A 17,912-nucleotide genomic window follows, 5' to 3' on the forward strand; every position below is an offset into this window, starting at 1 on the left:
TGCAACTAGTGCTAAATATGCCCCATACTTTGAGAAATACTCACGAGATCTCCTTCATTTCATAAGTAATGAAGGTGAGGACCAGAAAGTAAAGTGAGCTATTTAAGGTCACAGAGCTAATCAGGAGCTGAGCTGTAGCCAACCCTTTCTCTCTTTCCTCCACAAACAAAAATCTACTCTTCACGCACCTATACTACTATTCTTTCCACTACATCAACTATTTAAAAAAAAAAAAAAAAAAAAAGGAAGAGGTATCTTATTTATTAACTTTTTAGTCAGCTTTCTCCAAATTGCCTTTTTTTCTTTTTGGCAGGTTGTCTTACTGGCTCAAAACTGAACTCCCACTGGAATAAAACTGACCTGGCTACGAAGCAAGGGCAGGAACACCAAAGGAGAGTAGCCATCTGTCCTGTGCCTGCTAGGGAAGAGGAGCTTTACCTGAGGGTTCATGACAGTTGAAAAAAGAATTGGAAAGTCATGAGAAGCACCCCCTTCCCACTCAAGGGACAGCTCAGCTGCCTGGAACCTCTGATGTCCTCTGCTACTGGCTCCATATGGCAGAGGACTTTTGGACGGTACTCAGAGTGGTACTCTGAGTGTTCCGCAAATTAACAAGCAATTTTTAAAAAGAATATAAGGTGTATTAAGTGGTTTTTTACGAATGGTATTCTGAGCTTAATGCTGGCCAAAAACAGAGAACTAATTCACATGTGGAAGTGTAAAAAAAAAAAAAAATCTTTAGAGAAGTGAGGATAAACAAAGGTAAGGAAAACTGTCCAGTCTGAAATGTGCTAAACTTAAAGAAAGAAGTTTCAAAAAGTTTACAAAAAGAGAAAAAGTTAATATATTCTGATAGCCATAGTCTCTAGAAAAAACTCCACTGGAAAACAAAATAGTTGCAATATCTGAAAAAAATAGTGGTTTCAGGTAGTCACCAACAAAAAGGAAAAAGAACAGATAACAAGGTTGAAATACATAGAAGTAGGACAAAAACCTGCCCATAAATACCCCCTTATTCTTCCATTCCTCTCTATCCACTCAGATCCTTCTAGGTCCAGCTCATTCCTCCTCCACAAAGCCTTTCTCCTATCCTGACTTAAAATGACTGCTCCTCTTCCGAACTCTATGTACTTGGCAATCGTTCATGTGCTGTTTTCCCCCTCCCAATTCAACCCTAGGCTCCGAGACAGCAGCACTCATGTCAGACATAACCTTGGTGTCCCAAGAGTACCTATAAATAGTGCCTCCTGTGGAGTAAATAATTAATATGCACTGAGTCAAGGAAGCCAACTAGAAATCACTGTTCTTAAAGGAAGGGGAGACTAGGGCAGGCGTAAAGAATACAGAATCTGAGGGGCGCCTGGGTGGCTCAGTGGGTTAAGCCGCTGCCTTCGGCTCAGGTCATGATCCCAGGTCCTGGGTTCGAGCCCAACATCGGGCTTTCTGCTCAGCAGGGAGCCTGCTTCCTCCTCTCTCTCTGCCTGCCTCTCTGCCTACTTGTGATTTCTCTCTGTCAAATAAATAAATAAAATCTTTAAAAAAAAAAAAAAAGAATACAGAATCTGAGCAAGCACCATAAATTGTACTACACCCAAATCAATTCAAATCGAGTTACAGGGGCGCCTGGGTGGTTCAGTGGGTTAAGCCTTTGCCTTCAGCTCAGGTCATGATCTTGGGGTCCCGGGATCGAGTCCCGCATTGGGCTCTCTGCTCAGCAGGGAGCTTGCTTCCTCCTCTCTCTCTCTGCCTGCCTCTCTGCCTCCTTGTGATCTCTGTCTGTCAAATAAATAAATAAAATCTTTAAAAAAAACAAACAAACAAACAAACAAACAAAAAAACAAATCGAGTTACAAGTAGAATCAACAGGCAAAGTTACCTGAAATTGCAAAAACAGTACAGTACCTGCAAAAGACTCTCTATGGCATGAAAACCTCGAATTAAATTCAGAGCTCCACATAAAAGACTGAGGATAAATGCCACAATCCCTGACAGAGTTGCTGGTTCCAGTCGCTGGTGAGCTGGAAAATAAAAGAAATGGTTAGAAATGAACACCATTATTCTATGCCAATACCTAAACTTACGTAAAATGAAATTCACTGCTCAATTTAAATGGGTCAAACATGGATTAATCTTCATAAATTTATTTATTAACATATTAGTAGTTAAATTTTTTTTAATGCAAAATGTCTGACAACATGATAGCTTCACTGCCCTGAACTCAAAATCAATTAACTTCTTTTTCTCTATATTTTTAACAGACCTCTAACGTGCACTTCGGGTATATAGGCTAAGAAGCGCTCACATCTGGCAGCGTATCATGTAAAAAACAAAAACAAAACCAAAAACCTTACTGCCTAAATAGGTTTACCATTTGCAAAGAGTTGCAAGTATTTGCAAAGGTGAGTTCACCTGAAAGATCATTGCGTAATTCCTACTTTTTCTGAAAATGCTTAAATAACATTTTTAAGAACAAACACAGCTTGCTTTTTTAAAGCAAAAGTCTCCCTTATTTGGGTTCCAGGTCTATAAATATCACGGGATATAGGTGAAAGCTCCTATATAATCACCAATCTGAACTTCACAATAGAAAGTCTTACGGCTATGAAGTTCTTGATCCCTGAGGACCACTTGAAGACCACTACAAATGATAAAACACTAGCTAAAAAAGCAAGTGACCACTTCAACTTCACAAATGCATCTCCTTATCTGTCAGGGTTTCAGCAATGTAAGAAATTTAGTTATACAACAGTTTCACTTTATCATCATCCTGGGCTTAATAAACAACTGAGTCTAAAGAAAAATACAAAACTAAATACATAATCATCTAGACCTGGAAAAGGAGACAGAGAAAAAGAGAACAAGAGAACTACAGTTAGGTCATTTTATTTAAATCACTGAAGTGTAAAAGCGCTAACAATGAAGTTAATGGGGTGGAACTTTAATATAAAGAAAGGCTTAAATCTTTGCAACTTATATTCAGCCATTACAGCAGAAAAGCTTCCCTAAACAGTTCACAGAAACACAAAACCCCACATATCACAGGAAATTATTTGTTCCTCAAGTTCAGCAGAAAATGCTAAGATGGGAAAAAGTTCCTGAAGTTTCTTCTGTGCCCAAGCTGATTGCTGGGTCTCTCAATCAATTTCCTTGAGATTTTAATATGAAAATAAAAAATTAAATATCTCTGTGAAGTATTAATACCAAGTTTTATAGTAGTAGAGGAAAAAAACCCTCACAATTTAAAAATCTTTCCAACTAGTCTACCAATTAGTCATGTTTTGTATTCCTGGTCCATCCTTCCCCAAACCCTCTCTCAGGAGTAAGGGAAAGCTGGCTTCTAATAAAAAAAAAAAAAAGAAATCCTTAATATGGGCCTCAAGCATAATACCGGACAACTAAACAGATTATATAAATCGTACTTCTGAAATATACAAGTTTACCTTACCAAAAAAAAACAAATAATATTCTGTATTATAACTAAAATATATTAGCTGTTTACCATTCTTTTTTTTTTTAAAAGATTTTATTTATTTATTTGACAGACAGAGATCACAAGTAGGCAGAGAGGCAGGCAGAGAGAGAGAGAGGGAAGCAGGCTCCCCGCTGAGCAGGGAACCCGATGCGGGGCTCGATCCCGGGACTCCGGGATCATGACCTGAGCCGAAGGCAGAGGCTTTAACCCACTGAGCCACCCAGGCACCCCGTATAGCCATTCTTGAATGGGAAAATATTACCATTTTAATGTGTTGATCAATGTTTAAGAAATAAATAATAGGACTATATAAATTTTCTAATATTTATCTCTTGGCCTTCCAGCACTCTTTATAATTATAATATACCATTTGTTATTATTAAAATTATTTCAAAATGAACAGAAATATTTTTAAAAGCATAAAAGCAAATGACAATTCTCTTTTAACAAAGACAGCACATGTATTATACTGCAGGAGAGGCTGGAGCTGTGCGCAATCACTGTGGGAAAGAAATTCTCAAGTGGAGATTCACCCACTCCCACCCTATTTCCTTCCCTAGGACCTGTGGAAATGGTTACCAAGAGAAAACTCCATCTGCATACAACACGAGGGTGATACTCCCTAAGGACAATTTGTCATGTCAACAACTGAACAAGATATTTAATCACATTTTAATGTATTATACGATATCTGCTACTTTCTATTTCAGTAAAACAAATTTTAGATTTATTGTTATCCACAAATGCTTACTTGACACTTCAATCTGGCACCATGATAGGTACTATTAGGTTAAAGTGGATTTGGAACAGTAACAAATGAGAGGCAATGTGGGGAAAAAAGTTACTGAATCCAAAAAAGTGTTACCTGGTCAATTTTTGTTTTGTTTTTGCTATTATTATCTTTTGCTACAACACCATTTCTTTACTTAGCCTCTTTGAGCCCAATAATGGCATTTTCACAAAATTAAATTTTTTATGAACCAGTAATTAATGAAGTTTAGACAAGTTCCTAAAGAAGTAAATCTTTTGGAACCAGAGAGCTATTGCTTATAGGGAATTAAGTATTTACTCAGCAAATACTTTTTAGCATAATTCTGTGTAAGATGTCAAGCTTTAGAAAATACAATAAATGATTTGCATAACCTGCCCTCAAGATACTTCTAGTCTTTTGAAGGGAAAAAAAAAAAAAACCGGATAAGCCTGTGAAAGTAATAAGCATTCTAAACTAAAAGAGTTAGATTCTGAAGAGGAGGAGAGCTGGGTGGCTCAGTCCATTAAGCATCTGTCTTTGGCTCAGATCATGATACCAGGTTCCTGGGATCAGGTCCTGCACTGGGCTCCCTGCTCAATGAGGAGTATGCTTCCCCCTGCCCTGCTCCTTTTGCTCTCTCTGTCAAATAAATGAATCTTTTTAAAAAAATAAATAAAAGAAAAAAGGAATTCTGAAGAGGAAAGATAACTAGGGAGAAGGTGGTGATACAGCAATGGTAAGAAAACCAAGGAAGATCTTTAAAGATGGATAAAATTTAGACAGGCACGAATGGGAAAAACTGCACTGCTGCAGAAGAGAATGTGAGCACGGAGGTGGAAATGAGATGCAAATAAGAGCATGAACAACAACAACTACAACCATCTCTGCCAATCCTACGAATAGTGTCTGTTCTCAATGTACCAGGCACAAGTGCTTATATACATGATCTCATGTCACCCCTCCAGGAACCCACTGCAGTAGGTACTAGAATTATCCTTATTTTTTTTAGATGAAACTAAGGTTGGGGGGATTAGATAATTTGCCCAAAGTAAGTAAATGAATGGGGGATTTAAACCCAGGTAGCCTGACACTAGACCTCATGTTCTTAACCACTCTGCCACTGGGCACTATTACTGGTTCTGTTTGGCTTAAAAGGATATTTATGAAGAGAGGAAGAAAGAAGGTAAAAAAGGGGGGTTGAAGCAAATTAATAGATAGTTGTAAATACTAGACTAAAAATTATGAACAAGTTAGACAATGGGGAAACACTGAAGAGCAAGAGACCAATATGGTTAATGCTATGCTTAAGGAATATTAATCTATCAATGGGCTGTAAGGAGATTAAAAGCAGGAAGACAATATTTTCTCAGTGCTTTCTTAGTAGGTACACTTTGTCCCACTTATCCTTCAAAATGAGGTACTTCATAAGGCAGGAATGACTAACTTCTCAGTTCCTGAATTTTTTCATCTGTCAATGGAGGCTAAATAATTTGCTGTAAGTCAGATAGCTAGTTAAGTGTCATCTTCACAATTAGCACTTGGGTCTGTAAGACTGCAAAGCAAAGCCCATGCTATTTCCACAAATATACCTTAGGGATTCATTGCAAAAGACTGGCTGATAAGAGGGCCTGAATTTGGACAGTGACAGCAGGAATAAAGAAGAAAGAGGTGAGTGATATCACAGGGGTTAAAACTACTAGACATGGCAACTAGTTAGATATGGGAAACAAAAGGGAAAAAAATTTTTTTAAATGTCAAGATTTTAAGTGTGGGTAATTAGAAAGTTAATGGTGCTACCAACAAAGACGCTGGAAGAAACTCAGCTTTGATCAAGAACGGAGATTTTTTTTTTTTTTAAAGATTCTATTTAGGGGCGCCTGGGTGGCTCAGTGGGTTAAAGCCTTTTCTTTCGGCTCAGGTCATGATCCCAGGGTCCTGGGATCAAGCCCCGCATCGCATCGGGCTCTCTGCTCAGCAGGGAGCCTGCTCCCCGCTCTCTCTGCCTGCCTCTCTGCCTACTTGGGATCTCTCTCTGTCAAATAAATAAATAAAATCTTAAAAAAAAAAAAAGATTCTATTTATTTATTTGACCGCGAGAGACACAGCGAGAGAAGGAACACAAGCAGGGGGAGTGGGAGAGGGAGAAACAGGCTTCCTGCTGAGCAGGGAGCCTGATGCAGGCTTGATCCCAGAATCTTGGGATCATGACCTGAGCTGAAGGCAGACACTTAATGATTGAGCCACCCAGGTGCCCTGAGAATGGAGACATTTTAAACATATCAAACTTGTAGTGATAATGAGACATGTTTAATAAGCAATGAAAGAGTAGCAGAACTGGAGAAACAGATGTGGTTTGTATCTGAAAGGAAGGGCTGGGATGAGATTACTAGAGAAAGAAGTAGCCCAAGGGCAAATCCTGGGCAAATCTTTGGTAAACAGTACCTTTGCAGGGAGGACGAGGAGTCAGGAAGACAGATTTAGGAGAACAAGAGGAGGAAAGAGCCTCAGAAGCCTAGAAAGTGGAGGCCATCCAGAAGAAAGATATGGATAACAATGCCTGTGGACAAGCCAAAGACAATTTGAACTCAAAATGAAAAAAAAAAAAAAAATTAGATTTATTGACTAAAAGATGGTTGTTGACCCTTTATAAAAACAATTTCACAAGAGTGAAGGCAAAATTTAGACTGCAAGAGGCTACATAACTATTGATGGTAAGAGAGAGAAGCAGTAAGTGAATGCTACTGCCTCTAAAGAAAACCAAGATGACAGCGTGACAGATAGACTAGGACTGAGAAACAATAATTTTTCCCCTGTAATGTGGTGGAGGAGGGAGATTTAAATACATTTATAGGTAGAATGAAAAAATTCAGTGTAGAGGAATCAGAAGAGTCAAAAGAAAGGGAAAATGATGAAAGAGAATAGCAGAAGAAGCATTATGAAGATTCAAAATGATGGTAGTATTCTAACCTTCAACCTCCTCATAATACCACAGTGCCTACGCTTTGGGCAAGAACGAAGTTCAGGAGGTACAGTCATTCAATGATGCCCTAAATATCTGGAGAAACAGATTTTAGAACATATGAGAGAAATTTCAGGTCCATTCCATCTAAATGATAACTGATTACTAAATTATGACTGAAACTAATTGTATGGTATTAAAAACACACCATTCTTTTCACCAGTGAGGCCCTTTCTTACATCATTACCTGTCAAAACCCTGTTTGTTGTTCAAGGCCCTGGGGCCTGAAAGTGGTACTTCCATTTATCTCTGTTTATCTCTTTGGGAACATGTATCACATTCTATCTTGTATCTTACTTATTGGCATGTGTGTGTGGGAGAGAGGGAGAGAGAGAGAGATTAGAAAATTTATTTGCCTCATGGGCAAATAGAGTACCATTCTCAGCCAACTGACAAATTGTCTATAAAATCACATAGGTGGAAAAAGGCTGATTAATCTAGTGTTTATCCTAAAAATAAAGGTGTTAAAGAGACAGAAAAATGTACTGAATTTAGAGTTTTGTGAAGTTTTTAAAAATAAAAGCAGAATAATAAAATTAAAAAGATTAGCAACAGTAAATGTTGATGAGAATGTAGGGCAATTGAAACTCTCATACACTGCTTATGAAAATGTAAAATGGTACAACTACTTCAGAAAACCGGCCATTTCTCAAAGTGTCAAACATGTACCTCACTTTTGATTTGGTAAATTCCACTGCTAGTATTTACTCAAAAGAAATGAAAAATGTTGGGGCACCTGGATGGTTCAGTTGGTTAAAGCCTCTGCCTTTGGCTCAGGTCATGATCCTAGGGTCCTGGGATTGAGCCCCACATCGGGCTCTCTGCTCAGCAAGGAGCCTACTTCCCCCTCTCTCTCTGCCTGCCTCTCTGCCTACTTGTGATCTCTGTCTGTCAAATAAATAAATAAAATCTTAAAAAAAAAAAAAAGAAATGAAAACATGTTAACAAAAGACAAATATCTGTAGAAGCTTTATAACCCCAAACTGGAAATAAGCTAATGTCCATCAGTAGGAGAATGGGCAGAATGTGGCATGTTCATTCAGTGACTGCTACTCAGCAATAAAAAGGATCAAATTACAGAGACCTACAACATATGATGTAGTACTAAAAGAGGACGAACACAAGAGTACACTATATAATCTTGTTTCTATAAAGTTCTACAACAAACAAAAAGAACTAGAGTGTAAAAGATTAGAACAATAGTTGTCTGGAGGTGGGATGGAGATTGGGAAGAGACATGAAAGAACTTCCCAGGGAGATAGAAATATTCTATATCGTGATAGGGATATGTATTCGTTTTTTTTTTTCTTATATTTTGTATTTTGATGCTTTGATATCTTGGAGCCTTGCTGACCCTGGAGGGCAGCCCTTAGGGCTATCTAATTCCCAGAGATAGCAAACAACTCACCTGCAAGAGAGCTTTTCAAAATCAAATCCCCTAACCCAAAGTCCACACACACTTTACCGCCTCTGTGGGGCTCTCACACTCAGGGCCACTATCCCCCTGCCCGAATCACCCCAGGGTCAGGTATCAGACAACAAAGGACAGCCCTCTATCCCAGAGAGTGCCATAAGTACTCAAGCTAGCCAATCTAAACCTGCTTAGCCTGCTTCTCCAGTTCCTTCCTAGGGAAAGCACAATAAAGGCTCTTGCTCATATTTTCCTCCCACTCCCTCACCTCTGGACCAACACCTACACTTCCCCACATGGGCCTGGGTGGAGTTGCGTGAACCCTTCTCTTGGGATCTGAGTATAACAAACTACCTTTTCAGTGGCAGCTGTCTCCTGATCTGTTGGCCTTACCATACCTGAATAGTAATAAAATCTATACTTTTAAAAAGTGGTTTATAAAAATGTATCCATGTGTCTAAATCATACAGCAAAGATGTTAATATGTGCAAATTTTCCTTAAAAAAGAAAGAACCACGGGTGTGCCTGGGTGGCTTAGTTAGTTAAGTGTCTGCCTTTGGCTCAAGTCACAATCCTTGGTCCTGGGACTGAGCCCCAAGTCAGGTTCCCTGCTCCATGGGGAACCTGCTTTTCCCTCTCCTCCCCATTTGTGCTCTCTCTTGCTACCTTGGTCTCTCCAAGAAATAAAATCTTAAAAAAAAAAAAAAAGAAAGAAAGAAAGAAAGAAAGAAAGAAAGAAAGAAAAGAAAACCACAGAAGTAAATTATCAACTAGATGAGTAGATAGTGGGTGGGGATACAGAAAAAATAAGAATGGCAAGATGCTGATATAGTTATTATAACTGGGTGACAGGTACATGAAAGTTCATTACACTATTCCGTTTACTTTGTAGCTGTTTGAAATTTCTCTATGATAAAATGTTTTAAAAAGAAAATAAAAAAGGTAAAAGTAGGACCTAGTGTTTAACTTAACATATTGACCCATGACAGACAGCAGAACATCTGTAGACTTCAGAAAATTAGAGAAAATATTCATGCTAGACTGTGTGGGGAGGGGTCAAAAGGTCCGAAAGAGAAACAGTCAAGAAACCAAATGTAAGATAGTCTAACAGTCTTTCTCTCTAACAGAGAAAAAGGCCTGAAGAGTAATGTCTGTCAAATGATTATTAACCAAATTCCAAAATAAAGTAAATAACTTTATTCAGGAAAGAAAATAGGAAAACATACTTAAACTCAGAGATTATAGGAAGTATTACCCAGGTTTCATCTGGATTAAAAGAAAATTTTATGTTAATATTAAAGTAAGTTCTAACTGTGAATTACTTAAAAACTTCTCTTTCTTAAAATTTCTTCTCTCTCTTTCTTAAAACAATTACCAAATCCCAGATGTTCCTCCATCTTCCAGTGTCTGCTGTCTGGTGATCCAAGATACCACTGTAGACTACAGGTCAGAGTGGGGACTTACAGAAGTCAAACAATACATGAACTTTCTAACAGAATTTCTCTCTTGGTAGGTCAAGTTGGATGGACCCCTACCCCAAATTAAAGACTAATTTTCTAGATCCTGAGTGTGTACAGTAATGGACAGATACTCTGGTAGCAACACTGACTGCCAGATCTTTGGAATGAGAACTATTAGAAAAGGAAAGGCCAATGGAAGCCATGGAGCTTCCCCCACCCAAACATCATCAAAATATCAATCCCTAAGGTAAATGCAGAAATCAGTGTCATCATCCAAGGCTTATGAAAATATGCACAGATAGTGATTCCTACTACACACCCATTTAACTCTCCAGTTTAAGGCTCCAAAATGAGAGTGTCTTAGAGGAAGACAACAGATTACTGTGGGTTCCAACTGCACACGCTTTTCCATATGGAACAATCAACTAATTCTATGACATGTAGGTGCTAATTTGCTAACACTTTCTTCTCTACCTAATAAACAGAGAAAATCAGAAGCATTTTGCTTTTACCTGATAAAGATAGCAGGGCATAGGAGCACCTGGGGGGCACAGTCAGTTAAGCACCCAACTCTTGATTTTGGCTCAGGTCATGATCTCTGGGTTGTAAGACTGAGCCCCATGTCAGGCGCCACACTGAGCATCAGTCTGCTTGGGATTCTCTCTCCCTCACCCCCTTCCCCCAGCACTCCCTTGAGCTCTCGCTCAGAAAAGAGAGAGAGAGAGAGAAAGAGAGATAGCAGCACATTTAGTACATTTACTATATTGCCAGCAGGTTATATCAACTCTAAGCAAGAGATTAGTATGTAGCAGGGGTTGGCAAACTATGACCCACAGGTCAAATCCAGCCCACCACCTGTTTTTATAAACAGAGCTTCACTGCAAAACAGCTTTACCTATTCTTTCACACATTGTCTATGTTTGTTTTTATATTATACCAGCAGAGTGAAGTAGTTGCAACAGAGACCATTTATATGGTCTATAAAATCTAAAATATTTGCTATCTGGCCATATATAGAAAACGTCTGCTGATCCTTGGCCTGTAAGGACCCAACATCTTAACACCTCCTGGAACATTATACTGATTCATTTTGTTGATAACCTCATGCTGCCAGGATCTGAAGAACAGACAGCAGATACCCTGAGATGATACATGTATGGAAGAGTATGGAAAATAATAACAAAATTATAGGAGCCTACCACCTCAGTCAAGTTTCTGGAGGTTAATGGTCTCAAGTATACTAAATGTAAAAATCAAGATGGACCTTGCAACCCGTACCACTAAGAAAAGATATGCTGCTGAGTATGCCTTTCTAGATTTCAAAAGCAACATTACAAGACTTGAGTAAACTGCTCCAACATGTTTACTGAATAACAATGGCTGAAGAGAGCCAAAGCAACTGAAAGATCTAGACTGCATTACAGAACATTTTGCCACTCAGCCCTTATGACTCACGGATCTAATGGTGTTCAAAATATTTGCAGAACATACAGATAATGTTTTGAGTCTGTAGCAAATTCGGAAAGAAGAATCATAAAAGAGGCTCCTGGGTTTTGAAGCAATGGCCCTTAGGCAAAAAGAAAAATGTTTTCATTTCAAGAACTAGTTCCTGGCTTCCTTTTTGGCCATGGCAGAAACTAGTGCCCCTACCATGAACTATCAGGTATATACTATAAACCCTAAGGCACCTGCTAAAACAAACAAAGAAATGAAGAGGTATAATAAGTCAACCAAGAACAGAAAAGGGATCAAAAAATAATTTAAAGGAAGGCAGAAAAATAGAAAAAGGTGACTAAAAGCAGATGGGATAAAAAGAAAACAAACAATCATGATGATAGGTTTGAACCCAACCATATGGGGGCACCTAGCTGGCTAGTCAGTGGAGCATATGACTCTTGATCTTGTGGTTGTGGGTCCGAGCCCCATGAGGGGTGTAATGCTTACTTAAAAATAAAATCTTAAAAAAAAAAAAGCCCGGGACGCCTGGGTGGCTCAGTTGGTTAAGCGGCTGCCTTCGGCTCAGGTCATGATCCCAGCATCTTGGGATTGAGTCCCACATCGGGCTCCTTGCTTGGCGGGGAAGCCTGCTTCTCCCTCTGCCTCTGCCTGCCATTCTGCCTGCCTGTGCTCACTCTTTAACTCTCTTGCTCTCTCTCACAAATAAATAAATAAAATCTAAAAAAAAAAAAAAAAAGCCCAACCACATTAATAAACACATTAAATATAAGTGGCCTAAACGCCTAAATACCTAAATGAAAAGGCAGATACTGTCAAACTGGATTTTTTTTCCCCAACAGACTCAACTAAATAATACCTAAAAAGCAACCACTGTAAATAGAAAGACCCAGAAATGTTAAAAGAAAAAAGACAGAAAAAGATACACTATTACAATACTACTTGAAAAAGTTAGAGTGACTGTATTAATAAAGTAGATTGCAGAACTAAGAATATTATTAGGTATAAAGGTCATTTCAAAATGACAAAGGAGTCCATGCATCAAGAGAACAAAACAATCCTAAATATTTAATAAGCTTTAAAATATTTAAAACAAAAACTGACAGAGACCTAAAAGAAGAAAGATACAAATTCACAAATATAGTCAGAGTTCACCACCACCTTCTCAATAACTGAGAGTCTACAGAAAATCAGAAAGGATATGAAAGATTTGAACATTATCATCAACTTGATCTAAATGACATTTATAGAGGTCCACCCTACAATAATAGAATACACATTCTTTTCAACACAGAACACAGAAAAATGGCCAAGATAGAACATATTCTGGGAGACTAAAACAAGTTTCAATAAACTTAAAAGAATTAGAATCATACAAAATTTGGTATCTGACCACAATGGAGTTAAGTTATAAATCAAGAAATGAAGGTATCTGGAAAAATCTCTAAATTCTTAAAACTATGTAACACATTTCTAAACAATCCGTGGATCATAAAAGAAACTAAAAGGGAAATTAAAAAGCATTTTAAATAGTATGAAAGTGAAAATACAAATATATTAAACTTTATGAATGTAGCTAAAGCAATATTTATAGGAAAATATATACTATTAAATACCTATTTAAAAAGAAGTAAGATCTCAAATAAAAAAATAACCTCCACATTTTTTTAAATAACCTCAACTTCTGCCTCAAGAACCTAGAAAAAGAAGAGTAAATTAAACCCTAAGTGAGCAGAAGACAGAAAGTAGTACAAATCAGATCATAAATCAATGAAATTTAAAAAAAAAAAAACAATAAAAAGGTCAATGAAACCAAAAGCTGGTTCTTTAAGAAAATCAATAAAACCGCTAAGCTCTAATAAAAATGATCAGGAGAAAGAAGCAAAAGACAAAAATTTCCAATATCAGAAATGAGAATGATTGTATCACTGCAATTCTACAGATATTAAAGGGATAAGAAAGTATTAACTTATGCCCCAAAGTTCAGTAACTTAGGCAAGATAAACAGTTTCCTTCAAAAAAATCAAACTACTAAAACTCACTCAAGAAACAGATAACTTGAACATTCATCAAAGGAATTGGTTTGTAGTTAAAAACCTTTCCACAAAGAAAACCAGACGCTCAAAAAGCTTCACGATACTGAACAAAGAAGAAATAAAAATTCTACAGAAACATTTTCAAAAAAAATGGAAGAAAAGAAAATATATCTCCCAATCTATTCTGAGACCAATGTTAATCTGATAGCAAAACCAGACAAAAACATTACAAAAAAGGAAAACTATAAACAAACTATAAACCAATTCCCACATGAAAACATATATAAAATTTTTAAATGTTAGCAAATTGAATCTCACAATATATAAAAAGGATATTATAACCAAGTGGGGTTTATCACAGAAATGCAAGGTTGGTTTAACATTTGGAAAGCAATCAATGTAATTTGCCACATAATGACTTTAAAAAGAAAAACCATACAATCATTTCAATAAATAAATTTAGACAAAGTGACACAATGTAACTTTCATTTCTGATACAAACCATACATCAAACTGGGAATATAAAGGCATTTTATCAACTGGATAAAAAAAAGCATTTACATAAACCCTAAGTTGACATCATATTTAACCGTGAAAGACTGAATGCTTTCCCTGCTAAGATCAGGAACACCACAAGGATAGCCACTCTTGCCATTTCATTTTTTCAGTATATTTTTGTTAAGCACAGAATCCACATTTGTAGTTATTTTCTTTTAACCGTCAGAAGATACCTAAATGGTCTTCTGGCTTCCATGACTCCTAGGAGACCAGGGGTGGGTGGGGGTGTGTGTGTGTGTAATGGTTTGTGTTCTTGTAATCCAAGTGCCCGGTGATTTATGCCTGGTTACTTCACTGTTTACCATTCTATTTTCAAAATATTATTGTAGATATAATTTGAAGCTTATGCGACTATTCCCTTTAGGAAACACGTTTGTTTGCTTCTGCCAGTATATTTGGAGCATAGCACCGTGGAATTCACTCAATCCAATTTTAGAGACCAATATGATTCAAAACTAAGCTGCAGTCCTCCTAAAAGACTGTCTACTTCATACTCCTGCCTACCTATATTCCTAGAGTGCCAACATCTAAAGCCCAAACCCAAAGCTGGGGTGGAGGCTTGGTGGACCCTACTTTCTAAACCCTGTCTCCCTAGTCTTGAGTGGCTGTCACAACTGTTCCCTCCAGTATGGTAAAAGCCCCAAAAGAAAAAATAGCTTCAAACATTAAGCTCATCTCCATAGGCCTCCATCCTTTTCTATATCCCAGTAATTCTTAATCTTGTTGGATATCCAAAGACTTCAGGAAGATTATATTTTAAATTCTGTATCATATCAGACCTATATATATATACATGTTTTTTTTTACCTACATATTCTATAGAATATATACATTCTACTCACCTTCCCTACATGTATTTTGTGGAACTATTGGTCTGAATTGCCTACTCAATCACTACTGGAAGAAGTCTTGAAAGTAATAACTCTCTCATTAATTACTGATTTAAAAAATTGAAATATAATCTGAATACAATAAAATTCGCCCTTTAAAAGTATATAATTCAGGGGCGCCTGGGTGGCTCAGTGGGTTAGGCCGCTGTCTTCGGCTCGGGTCATGATCTCAGGGTCCTGGGATCGAGCTCCGCATCGGGCTCTCTGCTCAGTGGGGAGCCTGCTTCCTCCTTTCTCTCTGCCTGCTTCTCTGCCTACTTGTGATCTCTGTCTGTCAAATAAATAAATAAAATCTTTAAAAAAAAATAAAATAAATAAATAAAAGTATATAATTCAGGGGCACCTGGGGGAGCACAATTGGTTAAGCATCCAACTCTTGATTTTGGCTCAGGCCATGATCTCAGGGTTGTGAGATCTACCTCCACATCAGGCCCTGTACTGAGCATTGAGCCTGCTTAAGATTCTCTCTCTCCCTCTCCCTCTGCCCTGCTCCTACTTGCAAACACACATGCACATTCTCTAAAAATAAAAGTATATAATTAAAAAGAGTTTTAATATTTATAGAATTGTGCAATCATTATCTAATTCCACAATCTCCATCACCTCAAAAAGAAATCTCATAAGTATTAGTAGTCACTGCCTAGTTCCCTGTACCTCTCCAGCTCCTGTCAACCATTAGGCTACTTTCTGTCTCTATGGGTTTGCCTATTCTGAACACTTTGTATAAATGAAACTGTAAATATATGGCCTTTTGTATCTGGCTTCTCTCATTTAGCATAATGTTTTTAAGGTTCATCCATGTTGTATCATGCACCAATACTTCATTCCTTTTTAACTCCTTAATATTCAGATGCATGTATACACCATATTTTATTAATTCATTCATCAGATGATGGATGTTTGCATTATTTCAACTTCTTGGCTTCTATGAATCATAGTGCTAAAAATATTCACGTACAGATTTTTATTCAGACTTACATTTTCAACTCACAATTCTCAAGGATGAGAATTGTGAGGTCATGTGGTAACTATATTTACCTTTTTAAGGAACTTCCACAATATTTTCCAAAGCAGCTCACCATTTTGCAACACTAGCAGCATTAGAGGAACATTCCAATTTCTCCATATCTTTGCTAATACTTTACTACTTTTTAAAACTACAGCCATCCTAGTGGGTGTGAAGTGGTATCGCCTTATCATTTGCTTTCCATTCCATGATGACTAATAAGGTGGAGCATCTTTTCATGTTATTTAGCCAGCTGCACATTTTCATAGAAGTATCTATTCAAATCCTTTTCTCATTTAAAAACTGATTATCTTTTTATTGTTATTGTTGTTACTTATATATTCTCGATACAAATCCCTTAGGAAATATATGATTTTCTGTGGATTATCTTCAATTTATTGATAGTGTCTGTTAAAAAACAAAATTTTTAACTTTGGGGGCATCTGGATGGTTCAGTCAGTTAAGCATTAAGTGTCTGACTCTTGGTCTCAGAGTTGTGAGTTCAAGCCCTGCACTGGGCTCCACACTGACCATGAAGCCTACTTTAAAAAAAAAATTTTTTTTTAAGATTTTATTTATTTATTTGACAGACAGAGATCACAAGTAGGCAGAGAGGCAGGCAGAGAGAGAGGGGGGGAAGCAGGCTCCCCACTGAGCGGAGAACCCAACATGGGGGCTCTTTCCCAGGACTCTGGGATCATGACCTGAGCTGAAAGCAGAGGCTTTAACCCACTGAGCCACGCAGGTGCTCCACCTAAAAAAAAAAAAATTTTTTTTAATTTTTTAAATTTATCTTCAGCGTAACAGTATTCATTGTTTTTGCACCACACCCAGTGCTCCATGCAATCTGTGCCCTCTCCAATACCCACCACCTGGTTCCCCCAACCTCCCACCCCCGGCCCCTTCAAAACCCTCAGATTGTTTTTCAGAGTCCATAATCTCTCATGGTTCACCTCCCCTTCCAATTTCCCTCAACTCCCTTCTCCTCTCCATCTCCCCTTGTCCTCCATGCTATTTGTTATGCTCCACAAATAAGTGAAACCATATGATAATTGACTCTCTCTGCTTGGCTTATTTCACTCAGCATAATCTCTTCCAGTCCCGTCCATGTTGCTACAAAAGTTGGGTATTCATCCTTTCTGATGGAGGCATAATACTCCATAGTGTATATGGACCACATCTTCCTTATCCATTCGTCCATTGAAGGGCATCTTGGTTCTTTCCACAATTTGGTGACCGTGGCCATTGCTGCTATAAACATTGGGGTACAGATGGCCCTTCTTCTCACTACATCTGTATCTTTGGGGTAAATACCCAGTGGTGCAATTGCAGGGTCATAGGGAAGCTCTATTTTTAATTTCTTGAGGAATCTCCACACTGTTCTCCAAAGTGGCTGTACCAACTTGCATTCCCACCAACAGTGTAAGAGGGTTCCCTGTTCTCCACATCCCCTCCAACACATGGTGTTTCCTGTCTTGCTAATTTTGGCCATTCTAAGTGGTGTAAGGTGGTATCTCAATGTGGTTTTAATTTGAATCTCCCTGATGGCTAGTGATGATGAACATTTTTTCCTGTGTCTGATAGCCATTTGTATGTCTTCATTGGAGAAGTGTCTGTTCATATCTTTTGCCCATTTTTTGATATGATTTTCTGTTTTGTGTGTGTTGAGTTTGAGGAGTTCTTTATAGATCCTGGATATCAACCTTTTGTCTGTACTGTCATTTGCAAATATCTTCTCCCATTCCGTGGGTTGCCTCTTTGTTTTGTTGACTGTTTCCTTTGCTGTGCAGAAGCTTTTGATTTTGATGAAGTCCCAAAAGTCCATTTCTTAACTTTGATGAAGCCCACTTTTTT

The 17,912-nt window shown here is 37.8% G+C and overlaps 1 protein-coding gene across 6 annotated transcripts in view; it reads right to left on the reverse strand.

Annotated features, from left to right (window-relative positions):
• SEC22A (SEC22 homolog A, vesicle trafficking protein) overlaps window positions 1-17,912 on the reverse strand; it is a 74,738-nt gene that overhangs the window by 31,471 nt on the left and 25,355 nt on the right. For all 6 annotated transcript variants that reach the window (XM_047735271.1, XM_047735277.1, XM_047735260.1 and 3 more), the window contains exon 5: window positions 1,903-2,018. In XM_047735271.1, coding sequence (XP_047591227.1) covers window positions 1,903-2,018 — 116 coding nt within the window. The remainder of the gene's footprint in view (window positions 1-1,902; window positions 2,019-17,912) is intronic.

This window comes from Lutra lutra, chromosome 1 (genome assembly GCF_902655055.1).
Source record: "Lutra lutra chromosome 1, mLutLut1.2, whole genome shotgun sequence".
Lineage (NCBI taxonomy): Eukaryota > Metazoa > Chordata > Mammalia > Carnivora > Mustelidae > Lutra > Lutra lutra.